General features: G+C 38.8%; 1 protein-coding gene and 1 pseudogene across 1 annotated transcript; one reads left to right on the top strand and one right to left on the bottom strand.

Annotated features, from left to right (window-relative positions):
* The first annotated feature begins 420 nt into the window (after positions 1-420).
* On the top strand, positions 421-5,835 carry LOC147530743 (uncharacterized; annotated as a pseudogene).
* Positions 5,836-6,052: 217 nt separating this feature from the next.
* Positions 6,053-8,245, bottom strand: LOC147530744 (uncharacterized). The gene is made up of 5 exons (XM_086647009.1): positions 8,152-8,245; positions 6,904-6,956; positions 6,716-6,772; positions 6,487-6,636; positions 6,053-6,400 (listed from the first exon to the last, which is right to left on the bottom strand). The coding sequence occupies exons 1-5, from the start codon at positions 8,243-8,245 to the stop codon at positions 6,053-6,055; spliced, it is 702 nt and encodes a 233-aa protein (XP_086503135.1).
* Between the last annotated feature and the right edge of the window lie 7,809 nt (positions 8,246-16,054).

The raw sequence follows: 16,054 nt of genomic DNA on the forward strand, positions 1-16,054 counted from the left end.
CTCCGTCTCAACAAAGATCCACTCGTTAATCTCACCGGTAAGTATACTCCGTCTCAACAAACATATATGTTCGGCTCTCTCTCGTTTTTCTTCATATTCTCTTGCACCTCCCGACCTATACGTTCGATTACCCGACGGTTCACGGAAACGAGAAGAGAAAAATCAACGGTCAGATTTCCAATACCATTCCACTCATCTCTTATTCTCTCTCTCTCTCTCTCTTACTAAATTCAGCATTAATTTCTTTGATCTTTACTTCTTTTTTTTTCCTTTGCCCTAGGGTTTTCTCTCATTCATGAATAGGAAAATGACGTTTTTATTGAGATCTGGTAGTAGTGATTAACTTTTTTATTTTATGCTTTTTACTGTTTTATATGGTGATATGAGCATTTTAGCTGAAGAAAAAGTGTGAATGAAAGTTTGATGAGATCGATTGAAAAATTCAAACTTTTTTAGGGGTTTTGATTTTGAGAATTGATAGTAATATGGGTTGTGGAGGATCTAAACTTGATGATCTTCCATTAGTGATTCGTTGTAGAGAGAGAAAGGAATTGATTAAAGCTGCTTCAGATCATAGATATGCTCTTGCTGCTTCTCATGTTACTTATTTTCGTTCTCTAAAAGAAGTTGGTGAAGCACTTCGTAAATTTGTTGATGAAGAGTTAGTGATTGGTGGTGGTGGTAGTGGTGTTCATTCACCTCCTTCATCTCCAGTTCTAACACTTCCATCAGATGACGGGAAGAAGAAGAATTTAAGTTCATCTTCATCAACTTCTCTATCTCATATTTGCTCTCATGACGATGATATTGGTAATGATTCAAATTCTCACTTGCATTTTCATTCAGGGTCTTCTTCAGATTCATCAATTTCCTCTGATCATCACATTCATGACGAAATTCCTGAAAACCCACAACAATTTGAACAACAAGAAACAGGATGGCAGCAAGAACCAGTACCTTATTACCCATATTATTATCCACAAAACCCACAACAATTTCAACAAGGTATGGGTTTTGGAACAACCCCTGGAATTAATTATAGTTCTTATTACATGAAAAGGGTCAGGCACAGAGATACCTTTAATGGTTTATGAGGAACCAGTAGCTCAGTCTTCCAACTTTTATCCTGGGTACCCACAACATGGTGGAGTGGGTGGTGGCGGAGGAGGAGGATACTTTGGGTTTCCTCCAATGGGTTATTCTGGTTCTTCTCCTCCTCAGAATCGGTATCACGATAGCGATTCTGTTCGAGATCCGTATTATTACAAAAATCAGCCTCAGATGAATCCTGCAAGTCGTCCTCCTTCTCCGCTGCCTCCTGTACCTGAAGTCTCTGGTTGGAACTTCTTAAACCCATTTGATTCAATTGAGAATGCTTATATCCCAGTTTTTATCCCAGAACTAGATATGGAATTGGATCAACTAGTAGTAGTCCTTATTCTGTTGAAGTAAGAAGAAGAGAGGGAATTCCTGAATTGGAAGATGAAATGCAATAAGAATCTACTAAAGCAGCTGCAATAAAAATAAAGGCCAAACAAAAGTCAGAGGAACAGATATTAAGAGCAATTCCTGATTCTGGTGTGGATACTTCTAGAATAGTTCCCGGTTCATCTGGTGAGGGCACTTCTCGAACGGTTCTCTCACAAAACGAAGAGAATGTGAAATCAATAGAGAAGAATGATATTGAGAGCAGCCCTGAGACGATAATTATATCGGAAAGTAGTAGGGAGGAGGAAGTAGCAAGGAAGAAAGGTGTGAGTTTTGAAGTGGAAGTGCAGTCAGCTCCTCAGGATGATGGTGGTTCCTCAATACCGAGTACTTCTACCATATTATCGACCCATGTTGCACGAGACATTGAAGAGGTTTTAAAGGAAATAAGGGATGAATTTGAGATAGCTTCCGGTTATGGCAAAGAGGTTGCTGTAATGCTTGAGGTGGGCAAAATGTGGTATCAGTCTACAACGACTCTTCTAAAAGGTACCAAGTTTATCTTCTTCTATAGTACTATCCGATATAAAACTTCACTAGGCCATTCCAAATTAGAATTGCAGCAGAGGTCCTTAGATAAAATATAGTGACAAAGAGAAAACAGAACTTAGATAACGTATTTTGGGTAAAGTTTGCATTGATAACGTGGTTGCATGTATCTCTCCACTACATGGAGCAGGTTCCTCAGTTGGGCTGTTGACTGCTTCTCTATTAGCCACTACACCAATTCAAAAAGAAATATAGTCTTTAGGTGTTAGCATGTGTGTTATTCTCGTGGCGTCAATTATTTATATTTGCCTTTCCCCACATGGTTACAAATTCCTAGTCATCTTCATGTTTATGCTATCTATAAGATGAGTTTGGAACTTATTGGTCTTCTACAGTGATGTCTTCTAGGATTTTAAGTTTGGTATCTCCTCCTATGTCGAGACATTCTCAGCAGCAGAGTAGGAGGTCACAGTTTTAGTGGCACGTGTGCTGAAAATGGCCAAGGCCAACTATGGAGAATGCGAGGATTTCAAAATGAAGTCAGGCAACCTCTCATTAACTTTAGAAAGACTTTACACATGGGAGAAAAAAGCTTTACAAGGAGGTTAAGGTACGATTTGCAGTTCAATTGATAACACTACTAAATCATTTATTACTTGGGGTTTCTGCAGTTAATTTCTTATGGTCTGAATTACTAGTGGAATGTTTAGCTCTATTAGTGGCAAAAGGACACCAAACACAGTGAACATTAGTAGAGGACTGTAAACTGAATAATTTATACCTTCCCCTCAGTTGATTGGAATTGGATTTCTAATACATATGAAGAACATAGCGTATTACAAGATCATATTTAATGTAAACTGGGGAAGGGTCTTTTTTTATTTTTCTACAAAACTTTTAATGAATGTATTGAATGAAAACGAACTACAAAAATATTTTTCTGCCCGACTACTCTAAATGCTTCTCGCTCAGATACCCCGACTGAGATTCCATGGGGATATTGGTTGGGCAGACTATTACTGTTGAATAAACTGTACAAGAGCTTACACAATTCCTGAAGAAAGGACTCAAGGTTTGGCGAGGTAGCTGAACATGCTCACAGGCCTCGCCTCCCAAAGGAAGAAGTTACATGTTACTAAGAATTGGATCCCAACTAAAGACAAAATTTGCTCACCTCGGGTTTTCACTCCAGTGGCAGACTTAAAACTAGGTTTATATGTTGAAGGGGTCCTACAATAGATAGATTCCGTGGATGGCAAGTCTTAGGGGTGCTTTTTAGGAGTTATCTACTGAAGGAATTCCAATTACGAGTTTGAAGGACTATATACTTTATTTAAGTTTGACTATGAATTTAGATAATTCTAGTTTGTCTTTTATCTTTATTTTGAACTTTTTAAGATTGTAAACCTTTGGAGAAGCTTCTGTGAACACTAATGGCAGAAGGTGGTGGTGTGGGGGAGGGCAGACCTGAACATAATATGATTGATTATGAAGGGAAAAGGCAGAAACGAGAAGAAACATTAGACATTACCTGCAATACGCTCCAAACTATTATACTTAGAATTTCTTTCTGATATTACTGCTCTAGAAAAGTTTTGTTTAAATGTCTTGAGGTTGGGCAAAATTTATGTTACAACGATTATATCTGATCACGACCTTTCCCTCACTAGTGAATTTGGTATATCCTTCTTTAGGAACCTGCATAATGCATATAGAAGGTGTCTGTAGATGCATTCTTTTACATTAATTGTGGCATCAGTTGATTTGCTGTTACAAGTTCGCGTCAGCCTCTTTTCAGTTCTTGATTAATTTGTTAGGTGCTTTTAGGATGAAGAAAGATTGCGGGTTGTCTACGAAAAGCAATGCAAGAGGTTAAAAATTTTGGATGACAGAGGTGCAGAGTCCAATAAGATTGATGCTACCCAGGCTTCTATAAGGAAGTTGCTCACCAAAATTAATGTAACTATAACGTCTATTGACGCCATATCACGCAGGATACACAAGTTAAGGGACAAAGAATTGCAACCTCAGATTACAGAGTTGACTCACGGGTATGAACTATAACTTTTTCCCTCTTGTTAGCGTCTGTAGTTACACAAATTAGTCGTCAATGAAATGTCAAGCGTGTCTTTTACATCTTAATCCTGTTATTTATGTTAAGTTCTGCTTGCAAGTATTGTTTTCTTTTTTACCTTTTCTTTAGTCCTGTTTCTTGGGTTCTCATCTAGTAGAGACGCTCTTAAAAAATATCTGCGCTGTCCAGGTTTGGCTTTCAAAGGGTTAGCTTGGATCGAAAGAGAAAGCAATAACTAGTTGTGGAATTTGTAACTCGTAATGATAATGCATGACCGTATGTCTGAACCTTAGCTCCTAGAAGTAATTTGGAAAATTTTAAATTATATTTGGCATTGACACACAAAAGTTGAGTGACAATGTCACACTTGAAAATCTTGATTTAACAACTGGATGATCGTACATACAAGAAAAGTTGTCCTGAGTGGTAGCACCCGACTCTGTCTAAATTCTTGTGGATATGGACTGGACACTGCTCGGCCTACCTGAGCCCGAGCCACTGCCCGTCTAGATTGTTAATGTCACTCCTGTCTAGATTAAAAAAAAAAAAATGTCAGCCTATGGTTGGAAAGTGCTATTAACTTTCTCATGGGTTTCTTGTTATAGAAGGTACATACTCTAGAGCTGTGGTCACCATATCTAATGTTTGTGATCAGGAAAATGTTTTATACCTACTTTTGTTCTTTAAATTTCAAACCGGGTGGACATTGTTTAGGTGGTGCTACAATTATGTAAAATTGTGGGATATTTTGTCTTTCCCTATTCTTATTATGCTCATGACATTTGCAGATCAATGCGAATGTGGAAGAACATGCTCAATTGCCATCGAAAGCAGTTGCAAGCCATTGTAGGGAGAAAAAGACATACTCTCATGGTAAGAACTGGTGCCAGTAGGGATTCAAGCTTGAGAGCTACTGTGAAATTACAGGTGAAGCTCCTGAACTGGAGTAGCCATTTTAGTGATTGGATAAATAACCAGAGATGTTATATAGAGTCCTTAAATGGCTGGCTTCTAAGATGCCTTGATGCCAAGGAAGAAGAAACCACGGATGGAGTCGTGCCTTTCTCCCCAAGCAGGATGGGAGCTCCATCCATATTTGTAATCTGCAATGATTGGTATCAAACAATTGACAGGCTTTCAGGATCTGAAGTGGCCGACACCATGAATGCATTTGCTTTGAGCTTGCATCAATTATTGGAGAGGCAAGGAGTGGAACAACGACAGAGACTCAAAGCTGGTTACCTCTCAAAAGATTTTGAGAAACGGCTAAGAACTCTGCAGAATAAGCAAAACAAAATCCCAAAAGAGGTCGATACGGTATCGGACAAGTCAAGCAAATCGGTTGTTCTCACTGAAAGTGGTGTGTCAGCTTTGGTTGATCTCAAGGTGGATCTAGATTCCATGAGGAAGAGACTTGAGGATGAAAAAGGCAGGCATGAAGAAACTGCAAAACAAGTTCATGACTGTAGTAGTTTACAAGCAAGTCTTATTCCAATTTTCGAAACCTTGGAGAATTTTACAGCTGAGACCGTGGAAGCTTACGAGCAAGTCAGAATACAATACACCGGAGAGGCCATGTTAGGAGCCTACTTCCAGTTTTGGTACAACCCGACTGCTGTGTCAACCTGACCCCACTAGCCATTGACTGAAGAAGTCGATAGAGATTATATGCATGATTATGTAGAAAGCAGAAAGTAAGAGAATAGCATGACTGAGTTTTTTACTGCTCAGGTTGAACCTGAATGAACAAAAGGAACGATGTTCCTCTGACTTTAAAGATTCAAAAATTTGGTGACCTATATATCAATTCAACTCAAAAATTCACAGATTCAATCAATTCAAAATTCATAATAATAGTACTTCCAAAGATGTCTTTATAAATCCAGATAATCTAAATAGTATCATTTCAACCCTTCTTCTACAATTCTACGTAATCTAAACAGTATCCTTTGAAACCCTTCCTACCCTTCTTCTACAATTCTACATAATCTAAGTAGTATCCTAACAAACCCTTCCTCCAATGTACGTGTAGCCTTCCCATTTTTTTCCCGTCGCAATTTGGTACTCAGGTGTTGTATACCTTTTTGTTGGTTTAAGTGGTTTATATTCCTCATCTCCGAACTCCTTCACTGTAACTTCTTGCATGCTACAAGTGAGTTTTTTTCTACTTAAAAAAGATCCACTTCCCATTTCTGGGTATTTTTCAAGTGGTGTACGTACCTTCATACAAACTTCTCCCCCCCATTGAACTTTGGTGGCACCATTTTGGATTTCTGGAAACATGCTCGCACGAAATCCACACACCATGACATCGTTATAATACACACACCAAACTCTCTTTGAGTCGTCCTACAGACAAACAAAACAAAGAAAGGTATTAGTTTTACAAAGAACTAAACTAACTCAACAATAAAATGTAAAAGCAGTTATGGTACCAGTTTTATTTCAATCTTGCATTGAACTTCACGTGGATCATCGGGAAGAGATGTGAGTTGTATTGGATCTCCCGGTTTGACTGGAGCATATGGAATAGGAATATAACCGGGAGCCTCATAGTTATAGCAGAAATCATCATAATTTTTAGCCTAAAAAATTATAAGAGCAGAATTAATATGGTAATAAATCGATTTTTATCGTAAATAATGTTTTAAGTAACTCGCTTACTGTTGATCCCACAAAAAGGTGGGTCATACGGTCTCCTCCGTATTCTCTTGGCATCACCTGCAATAAAAATGACATTTGTTTTGAGAATTGTGAACAACTCTCTAATCTCGAAATGCCTCTAGAGATTTGGTTCAAAAAATAATAAAATTTGGCCAAAGATCATTTCTGAAGAATATGGTGAAACATACTTTGGTTGGATCACTAAACAACGAAATGGGTTTACAACTTTTCAGTGTGGAGACTGGAGAGGATATATAAGGACAAAGTTTAAAATACAGACTAAATTGAAGGTTGGTAAAGGCAACTAGACGTGTTTCTAGACGTATGTTTGGATCTCGGATCAACCTTTAAGATCGATCTCCAAATGGCTTTAGAGACTTGGTTCAGAAAAAGATAAACATTTGTGAAAAATATGGTGAAACACACTTTGGTTAGAAGTAGTATCTTCCTCTTCTTTTTAATTCAACTAAATTATTAAAAAAAGAAAAGATAGAAAAAAAATAAAAGAAAAATCGCCTACGTGCCAGCCGGCCTCGATGGACGTGAAGTTGGGTCCCTGCTCGCTCGTAATCCAGGCCTGGCATAACGAAAACTGCTCCTTGTGAAATACTCGTGGCTTCCATATTCCAACTGTTCCGCTTGTGCCAGTATATAGACTACCCGTTTGTTCTAGGACCGCATGCTACAAAGTTTTTTGGTTAGTAAAATCTCAATAATTTTTTCCCCAGTAACTTTTTTTTTTTTTTTTTTTTGTAATTAGAACAGAAGAAAAATTACCAAATGCACCTTCCCATCGGGATAAATCATTTCGAAAAGCCAACTGCATATAAATAAAAACAAATTAAGGATCTGTTCCTATAAACAATATGAACTATTATTCTAAATGAGAGTCAGAGAGGGCAAGGTTTTAGCATCAATCAAATCTAACTACTTTAATGGTTCTAGTAGTTGGTTTACTTACTCAAACCCTAAAACCATCAATGTAGATTACATTATTGACATTCTCTAGTATTTAAAACTTGAAAAACTATTAAAAAAAAAAAAAAAACCCCTAAAACCTTAGATATCTGTTAGTACAAGAAATACAAATATATGAATGTAAAGAGAGAGAAAGAGTCGAATAACTTACTTGTAAAGAAGATATAATAGGATAACGAAGAAAAGGATCAGAGGAAGAAGAGATAATGCTATAGTGGTTAGGGTTTTCACTGGAATGGAGAACTTGAAGAAAAAGTTTTTGAGCTTTATGTTAGGACGTACAGAGGTAGAAGGTGAGTGACGTCCCCACCAATCAAAATGAAAGACGAGGGACCAAGGGTTGTAACTTGAAAGCTTCCTCTCCTCTATAGGCGCCCCTTATTTTTTTTTTTGGGTCTTGGGCCTCTCTTGAGCCTAGGCCTGTAAATAGGGGTGGAAATTGGGCCACCATTAAGAACTTTTGGGTCTGAAATCATTAGGAACTTTGGGAAGTTCATCCTCATCATCATCAACAGCTAAACACCATATAGTCCGTCTCAATAGGACCACCATTACGGTAATGGATATATTAGCTATTGATGAACCCGAAAAGGTTGCACACCCAAGCGGAGGTATCAAGTAGTAATCCGGCAAAACCGCGATCGATCCAAGAATAGGAAGGTAGTTTGGATATCGAAGGGTTTTATTCCTCGGTCTAGATATTAAAAGCTAACTTAGACTAAAAAGGAGAGAAACAAGGATAAATGAGGGGTTATGATGTTGCATAAGAAATAAAAGAAAACAAATAAAACTAACTAAACAATGTATGTAAACGGGCGAGAGAGATTCGAGAGAAGTGTCGGAGGAACAAGAGTCAGGAGACGGTAAGACTCGATTCGGGCAACAAATAAGTGAGAGAGGTGTCGAAGTCCGGGAATCCATAATGATAAACCTACGACTATATGTAGTCCGATCTAATGTTTCAAAGTATAATCGAATGTTCGACTCCTAAAGTAGATGTTTCTAAGTACTACGTATATCCGGAGATCATACTTAGTCAAACAAACGCCTAATTCGGTTAATCCCGAGTCATTTAAGTGTCGTCTAGTCGCCTAACTATGTGAAGTGCATGACAAGACACATGAAATTATGACTTAGACTACGATCGATATCGAATACTTCGTTTCGTCTATTAACTATGCGAAGTGTATGACAAGACACATGAAAATACGATCGAAACGATAATCAAAATTAATGAACATCAATTTATAATCAAAATATCAAATCATATTAAACATAAGTGTTATTTCCCTAATGGCCCCCTACTTTGTGACCAGCTTCCCGCCTGGCCCCCTACTTTGCAAGAAATACCCATATGGCCCCCTTCCGTCATAACACCGTTACTCTCTCTCTTCCATTTCTTTTCTCTCTCCTCCAGCATGTTTTCTCTCTCTGCCACCGCGTTAAAACTAGCCACATCATCGTCTTCACCAACGGGTCGCCGGCCGGCCAAATTTCCGGCCGGCGACCTTCAAACTTTTTTTTTTTTCTCTCTCTTCTCTCTCTCTCTAAAAAAAAAAAAAAATTTTTTTTTTTAAAAAAAAATCTCTCACCTCTCTCTCTCTAAACTCCGGCGAAGGAAAACTTCGCCGGAGTAAGGTCTGTTCATCACGAACAGACCAGATCAGGGTCTGTTCGTGATGAACAGACCCAGATCTGGTCTGTTCGTGATGAACAGACCTTACTCCGGCGAAGTTTTCCTTCGCCGGAGTTTAGAGAGAGAGAGGTGAGAGATTTTTAAAAAATTTTTTTTTTTTTTTTTAGAGAGAGAAAAAAAAAAGTTTGAAGGTCGCCGGCCGGCGACCCGTTGGTGAAGACGATGATGTGGCTAGTTTTAACGAGGTGTCAGAGAGAGAAAACATGCTGGAGGAGAGAGAAAAGAAATGGAAGAGAGAGAGTAACGGTGTTATAACGGAAGGGGGCCATATGGGTATTTCTTGTAAAGTAGGGGGCCAGGCGGGAAGCTGGTCACAAAGCAGGGGGCCATTAGGGAAATAACCCTAAACATAATCACGAATTCATCACATTTCATCTCATATAATCGACACACTAAAGTTAGCTAAATATGGTTATTGAATAAGAAATGGAAAGAAAATGGTAAGAGAATCCCCCTTTTTCGATGTGGTTCGAGGCTAAGATCGTCGGAAAATATGAGTCTTTAAGGTTCAGTCGATCTCCTATTAGCAAATTATGGGTTCCCCATAGCGACCACCATCATCTTCTCCATTTAGAACACAACCTCCATTAAAGCTAACCCTAGCTTTCTCTCTCTAGAAATTTGTAACCCAAAATCAAATCAAACCATATGGGAAGCTAGCCAAGATGATGGGGAGTAAAAGCCCTAAGGTTTCAGATCAAAAAGGTTGCCGGAAGACTCATAAAAATCCGGCCAAAGTATGCATGAATTCCGGCCAAAAAGCATAGGTCCAGGCCAAAGGCTTCCCTATCCCGAGCATGCGCATCCATCCGTGCACTGTCCGAGCTCGGGAAGCTTCCCGAGCGTGCTCCACAGCTGCTGGTCCGAGCTGCTGTTAATGGCCGCCCGAACAGCAGCTCCCGTGAAGCACAACCCGTGTTGTTGCTGTTGCCGTGCTCTGTTGTTGCGCCCGTGCTGCAGGTTGCGTTCGCTGGAGCTCGGAGCTGCTGTGGTTGCATCCCGTGGGCTATTACTTGTGCCTTCCCGAGTTGTTAATCCGGCCAAGCTTTGGCCGGCCTAACTAGGCCGACCTAGCTTGGTCGGATCCTCCTTCTTCTCTGTTGTCTTTCTCTTCAAACCCTCTCTTTCAAACTCTAAGAACCAAACCCTAGAAAAGTTTTTGCCTCTTTTCTCTCTTCTTTGGTTGATGAATGAAGAAGATGATGAATAGTAGCCTAAACTACTAAAACCCTAGGTCAAGACTTTGGATCCATAAAGAGAGTGCCTCCAAGATTCTTCCTTGTCTTGTTCTTCTTCTTTTCTTTTGTGGGCTTGGACTTGGCTTTGGGCTTTAATTAAAAATCAAGGGAGTGCCTTCATCTTGTCTCTACATTTAGAACCAACCTTCAAGAAAACACCTTGGCTTCTATCTTTCACATCTTCCCCGTCCGAACTCCGAATTGAATTCCGTTTTCACCGTCAGACTCGTCATTAACTCCTCTTGTCATTTGATTTTTTTGAAGTCTTTTTCTTTCGTTTTCGGCACATGAAATGATAGTGACAATTCGTTCCCTTTATTCCGATTTACATGTTTAACTCAAAAATAGGTACCTAACATTAAAAACACATAAAATATTATTATAATACTCAAAACGAACTAACTAGGCTTAGTTAGGCTCTTCAAATGTGACATTTTCGTGTCACATCAGCTATCGGTGTATTCATCAAGTCCGTCTCATTAGAACCACCACAAAGGGCTATGAATACATTAAGAGCCTTAGGCTCATCCTTAGGTCAAATTCTGACCCCTCAATGGAGCTCTGCTAGTTTTACTCTCGCTGACTCCGCTCCACGTCACAAGAATGGAAAATCAGCACAGAGGCTTCAACCCCATTCCCTTAGACGTCTCGAGAACTAGTCTCCTCGTTAAGCCTTTAGTAAGTGGGTCTGCCAGATTCTGTTCTGACCTCACATAATCCAAGGCTATTACACCATTTTTCAGCATATGCTTAACTGCAGCATGCCTTATCCTGATGTGTCTCTTCTTGCCATTGAACACATTATTCTTTGCAACTGCAATGGCAGCCTGTGAGTCACAATGAAGGGAAATTGGTGTAGTTTCCCTTCCCCATTGTGGTGTGTCTCCCAAGAGACTCCTCAACCACTCTGCTTCCTGACTTGCCAGTTCAAGAGCGATAAACTCAGACTCCATAGTGGAACGTGCTATGCATGTCTGTTTGGAAGACTTCCATGATACAGCACCTCCACCCAACACAAAAACATAACCACTAGTTGAACTGACTTCATCATTGTCAGTGACCCAGTTAGCATCACAGTAGCCTTCCAGCACTGCTGGGAACTTTCCATAATGCAAGCCTAGATCAATTGTGCCTCTTAAATACTTAAGCAGGCGATGAAGTGCTCTCCAGTGTTCCTCACTAGGGTTATGTGTGTATCTACTGAGTCTATTTACTGCGAAAGCAATGTCAGGTCTGGTGTGATTCATCAGAAACATCACACTTCCTATGATCTTAGCATACTCAGATTGTGAGACACCTGGTCTTTCATACTTCACTAGAGTTGTGCTAGGGTCATAGGGGGTTCTCACAGGATTCACATAATAGGAGTTGAACTTTCTCAGTATCTGTTCAACATAATGAGGTTTGACTTAGAGAGATGCCATCTCGAGTTCTCTTGATTTTGACCCCTAATATGACATCTGCCTCTCCTAAGTCCTTCATCTCAAACTTAGATGACAGAAAGGTTTTTACCTCATTCACATCATCGTCATTGGCACCAAAGATGAGCATGTCATCAACATACAAACATATGATGACATATCCAGACGTACACTGTTTAGAATATACACATGAGTCTGAGTTATTCACAGTGAAGTCATTGCTCAACATGGTATCATCGAATTTCTCATACCATTTCTTGGGTGCCTGTTTTAGACCATAGAGGGACTTCTTCAGTCTACATACCTTGCTCTCCTGACCAGAGATTACGAATTCCTCTAGTTGAGACATATAAATCTCCTCATCTAGATCTCCATTCAGGAAGGCCGTTTTAACATCCATTTGATGTATTACCAGGTCATGCATGGCAGCCAACGCGATAAGAGACCTAATTGTGGCGATTTTAGTCACGGGGGAGTAGGTGTCAAAGTAGTCAAGTCCCTCTCTCTGTGTAAAGCCTCTGATCACCAGTCTGGCTTTATACTTATCTATGGTCCCATCTGGCCTAATCTTTTTCTTAAAGATCCACTTACTGCTAATGGGTTTACACCCTTTAGGTAAGTCAGCCAGCTCCCACGTATGATTGACTAGGATAGAGTCTAGCTCACTTTTTATGGCCTCTTTCCATAAGCTTGCATCTACTGAAGTTATGGCTTCATGATAAGTCTTTGGATCAGTCTCAATTAAGAAACTAGATACAAATTGATCGTTAAGCCAGTCTACACCTTCAGATAGAAAAGCAGTAATGAAATCGGGACCAAAAGTTTTCTCTATCCTACGTCTCTTACTTTTCCTAAGTTGTGTTCCATCTTCTACACTTTCAGTGGTAGAGCTAGATGGGAGCATACTGTTAGGCACTTCTTCATTTGTGGGTAAGTAAGTAAGTGACGAATCATTCATGGGGATATTTTCAACAGGTAGTTTCAAAGGAAACTCATGTTCAAAGAATTCAGCATCTCTAGATTTTGTTATTGTTTCATCTTCCAATAACATGAATCTATATGCTGCACTATTTTGAGCATAACCAATAAATACAGAATCAACTGTCTTTGGTCCGACACTGACTTTCCTAAAGTCAGGTATACCCACTTTGGCCAGACACCCCCACACTCTTAGAAATTTTAGATTAGGTGCATAGCCTTTCCATAATTCGTAAGGTGTTTTGTCTAGCCCTTTGTGAGGTACTCTGTTGAGTATGTGGCAGGCAGATAAGATCGCCTCCCCCCACAGTTCATCGGGTAAGCCTGAGCTTAGAAGCATGGCGTTCATCATGTTTTTGAGTGTTCTATTTTTCCTCTCAGCAACACCATTCTGTTGTGGCGTATAAGGCGCTCGCACGCACTTTGCACTTCGCACGTGCGCATCGTCGCTAGGAGCATAGAAGCCTTTGTTTTATTTTAAATACCAAAGGCAATCCGACGGACAAGATTAAATCTACATCCGACGGACCATATTAAACCCGTGGATCAGTACCTCCTTTCTTCAAGAGGGTGTGACTTTCCCCCCCAAAAGTGAGGGTTGTGACTTTTCCCTCCAAATGTGACTGTTAACAAACAGTCACCTCTCACCTTTAAATAAGCCATGAAACCAGACTTCAAAATTCACTTCGAATTAAGAGAGTTTAAGGCATTCAAGAGTTTTCAAATACTTACTGACGTTCGAAAGAGTTTTCAGATCTAAGTACCTCCGATCCGAAAAGGTAATCCGTTGTATCCTGGGAGACAAATCGCCTATACTGTTGGTACAATAAACAGGGCGAATTATTGTCTTAAGGAAAGAGATCACTCGCCTCGGTTCTAACTAATATAATTTCTGTTCTTTATCCTCTTTCTTATTTTATTAGTTTAAGATACAATTTGTATCTGAAATTTAAAAACAGAGTACTAACCTTCTGTTTTTCATTTGAGGAATTTTAGTTAAAATACTGACTGTTTATCTCTGGAAAATTTCAGAAGGATATTATCATTGTTTAAAGGAAACAAGACGATAATATAGTATACAGATTAAACAACACATTCTTGCTCTATTGTCAATATAAATGATTTCGTTAGTTATTAGCCCATTTAAGAATGATTAACGAGCTTAAGATGTCAATAACGTATTTAATACGTAGGCATGTGTACATTGTGAACTACTCAAAGTTGCACAAAAGAACATCATTAATTCGAACAGAAAAAGAACAAAAATTTTGATTTGAACTATATTAATTTTCTTCCTATTAGTTGCAGGCCTTTGCCTCTAATAGGTTTGAGATCACAATTGTCCCACCATCTGTTGTTATTGTGCTTGAAAGCTACTATATGTCGTTGTAGGTAAGAGTTCTAAGACTTGAAACAAGTCTAGATTCACCATTTTTAGTGCTCCACTCGTCACCCCCAACACTACTTAAAGTTGTAAATGTAATACTTGCTTCCGGTCACCACAATTGAACTATTTTGTTCTTTCCATTGAATTAATAGAATGCTAATGTTTTGTACCGTTTCTTGAATGTTATTAGTTTTATTGCTTGGAGCCAGAGTTGCGACCTGGTCGGGGGCGATATCTGTGTCAGAGGAAAAGAAAGCATGGCTAATATTGGCTTGGGTAAGTACAGTTGCAGGAAATTTATCACTCTTAGGATCAGCTACAAACTTGATAGTGTGTGAGCAAGCTCGGCCAGCTTAGTTATTTGGTTACAATCTTTCTTTTTGGAGCCATCTTCAGTTTGGACTTCCCTCTACTCTTATTGTCACTGCAATTGGTTTGTTAATGATAAGGGGTTGATACTTATGGATTTAGAATTTAGGGTTAGTGGAGAAGTAGCTTAGCTATTCCTTTTATTGTTATTTTTCATTTGTTTGTATGTATTTCTCAATTCTCTTGGATTTAGGTTTAGAGTTAGAGGAGAAGTAAGCGTGTCTTGGGAAATACTTAAGCGGGAAAATGATAGTTGACCTACATATTCTTAAGTGTGTGAATCTCAATTCTCTTGGACAATACGTTGGGGCTAGACCCCCTGAAGATTACACCAATAGTTTGTATTTTTGCGTATATGAAAAATCAAATGAATTTGAATAATTTATTCGGTAGCATGGACAGTTTATTGGGTAAATCTCAAATATCTTCAAACTAACATTACTCGGTGAATTTGAATAATTTTAGATATTCATTGTAAAATTAATTCTCACACTTCCAGTTGAATTGACAACAAACTTTTTATTTTTTTGAATTATTTAGCGTGCCTCGAACTCTTGACCTCAAAGGTGGAAGACTATACATTTTACCACTCTAACCTAGGGTTGTTGGCGAAGTAACTACAAACTTAATAGTAGTAACCACTTTTAGATGAGGTAAGGGATGAAGTTTAAGATAGTATGTCTCTCCGTACTTTTGGAGTCAACTTATATCTTTAAAGTCTTATTAGTTTGGAACCATATAATATACCTACCTAGGTCCCATGACTCCCACCTATGTGCTTATCGCATTGGAAACCACTTTTTTTTGTTTTTTTTTTTTTTTTTTTTTTTTTTTTTTTTTTTTTTTTTTTTTTTTTTTTATTAAGAGGTTCAAGATACATTACGAAATAAAAGTGTTATTACAGTACATAGGAATTAAAAAGAAAGGTAATCTATGCCAAGATTCCGATTTATTCTTCTTTCTCGCACGTTTCGCTAACTTGTCCGCTGGCAGATTGAATTTCCTGTTTATGTATTTAAACTTCACCCTGTTTATCCGGTTTTTGATTTCAAGGATTTTCTTGATGTGAACTCTTGATTGCCATTGAATCTCCCGATTGGAATTCTGAATATGATTGATAATATTAATATTATCGCTTTCAATGATTATGTCTTGATAGTTATGTTCAGCTGCCCAGATGAGGCCATTAAGGATAGCGACAGCTTCGCCTTCTTCACTATTCCTGTTCCTGGATATAGCCGTATGAGCTTCTATGAAATTTGCACCCGAGTC

Source organism: Eschscholzia californica, unplaced genomic scaffold (assembly GCF_041429995.1).
Source record: "Eschscholzia californica isolate CP2 unplaced genomic scaffold, dmEscCali1.0.p SCAF_6, whole genome shotgun sequence".
In the NCBI taxonomy this organism is placed as follows: Eukaryota; Viridiplantae; Streptophyta; class Magnoliopsida; order Ranunculales; family Papaveraceae; genus Eschscholzia; species Eschscholzia californica.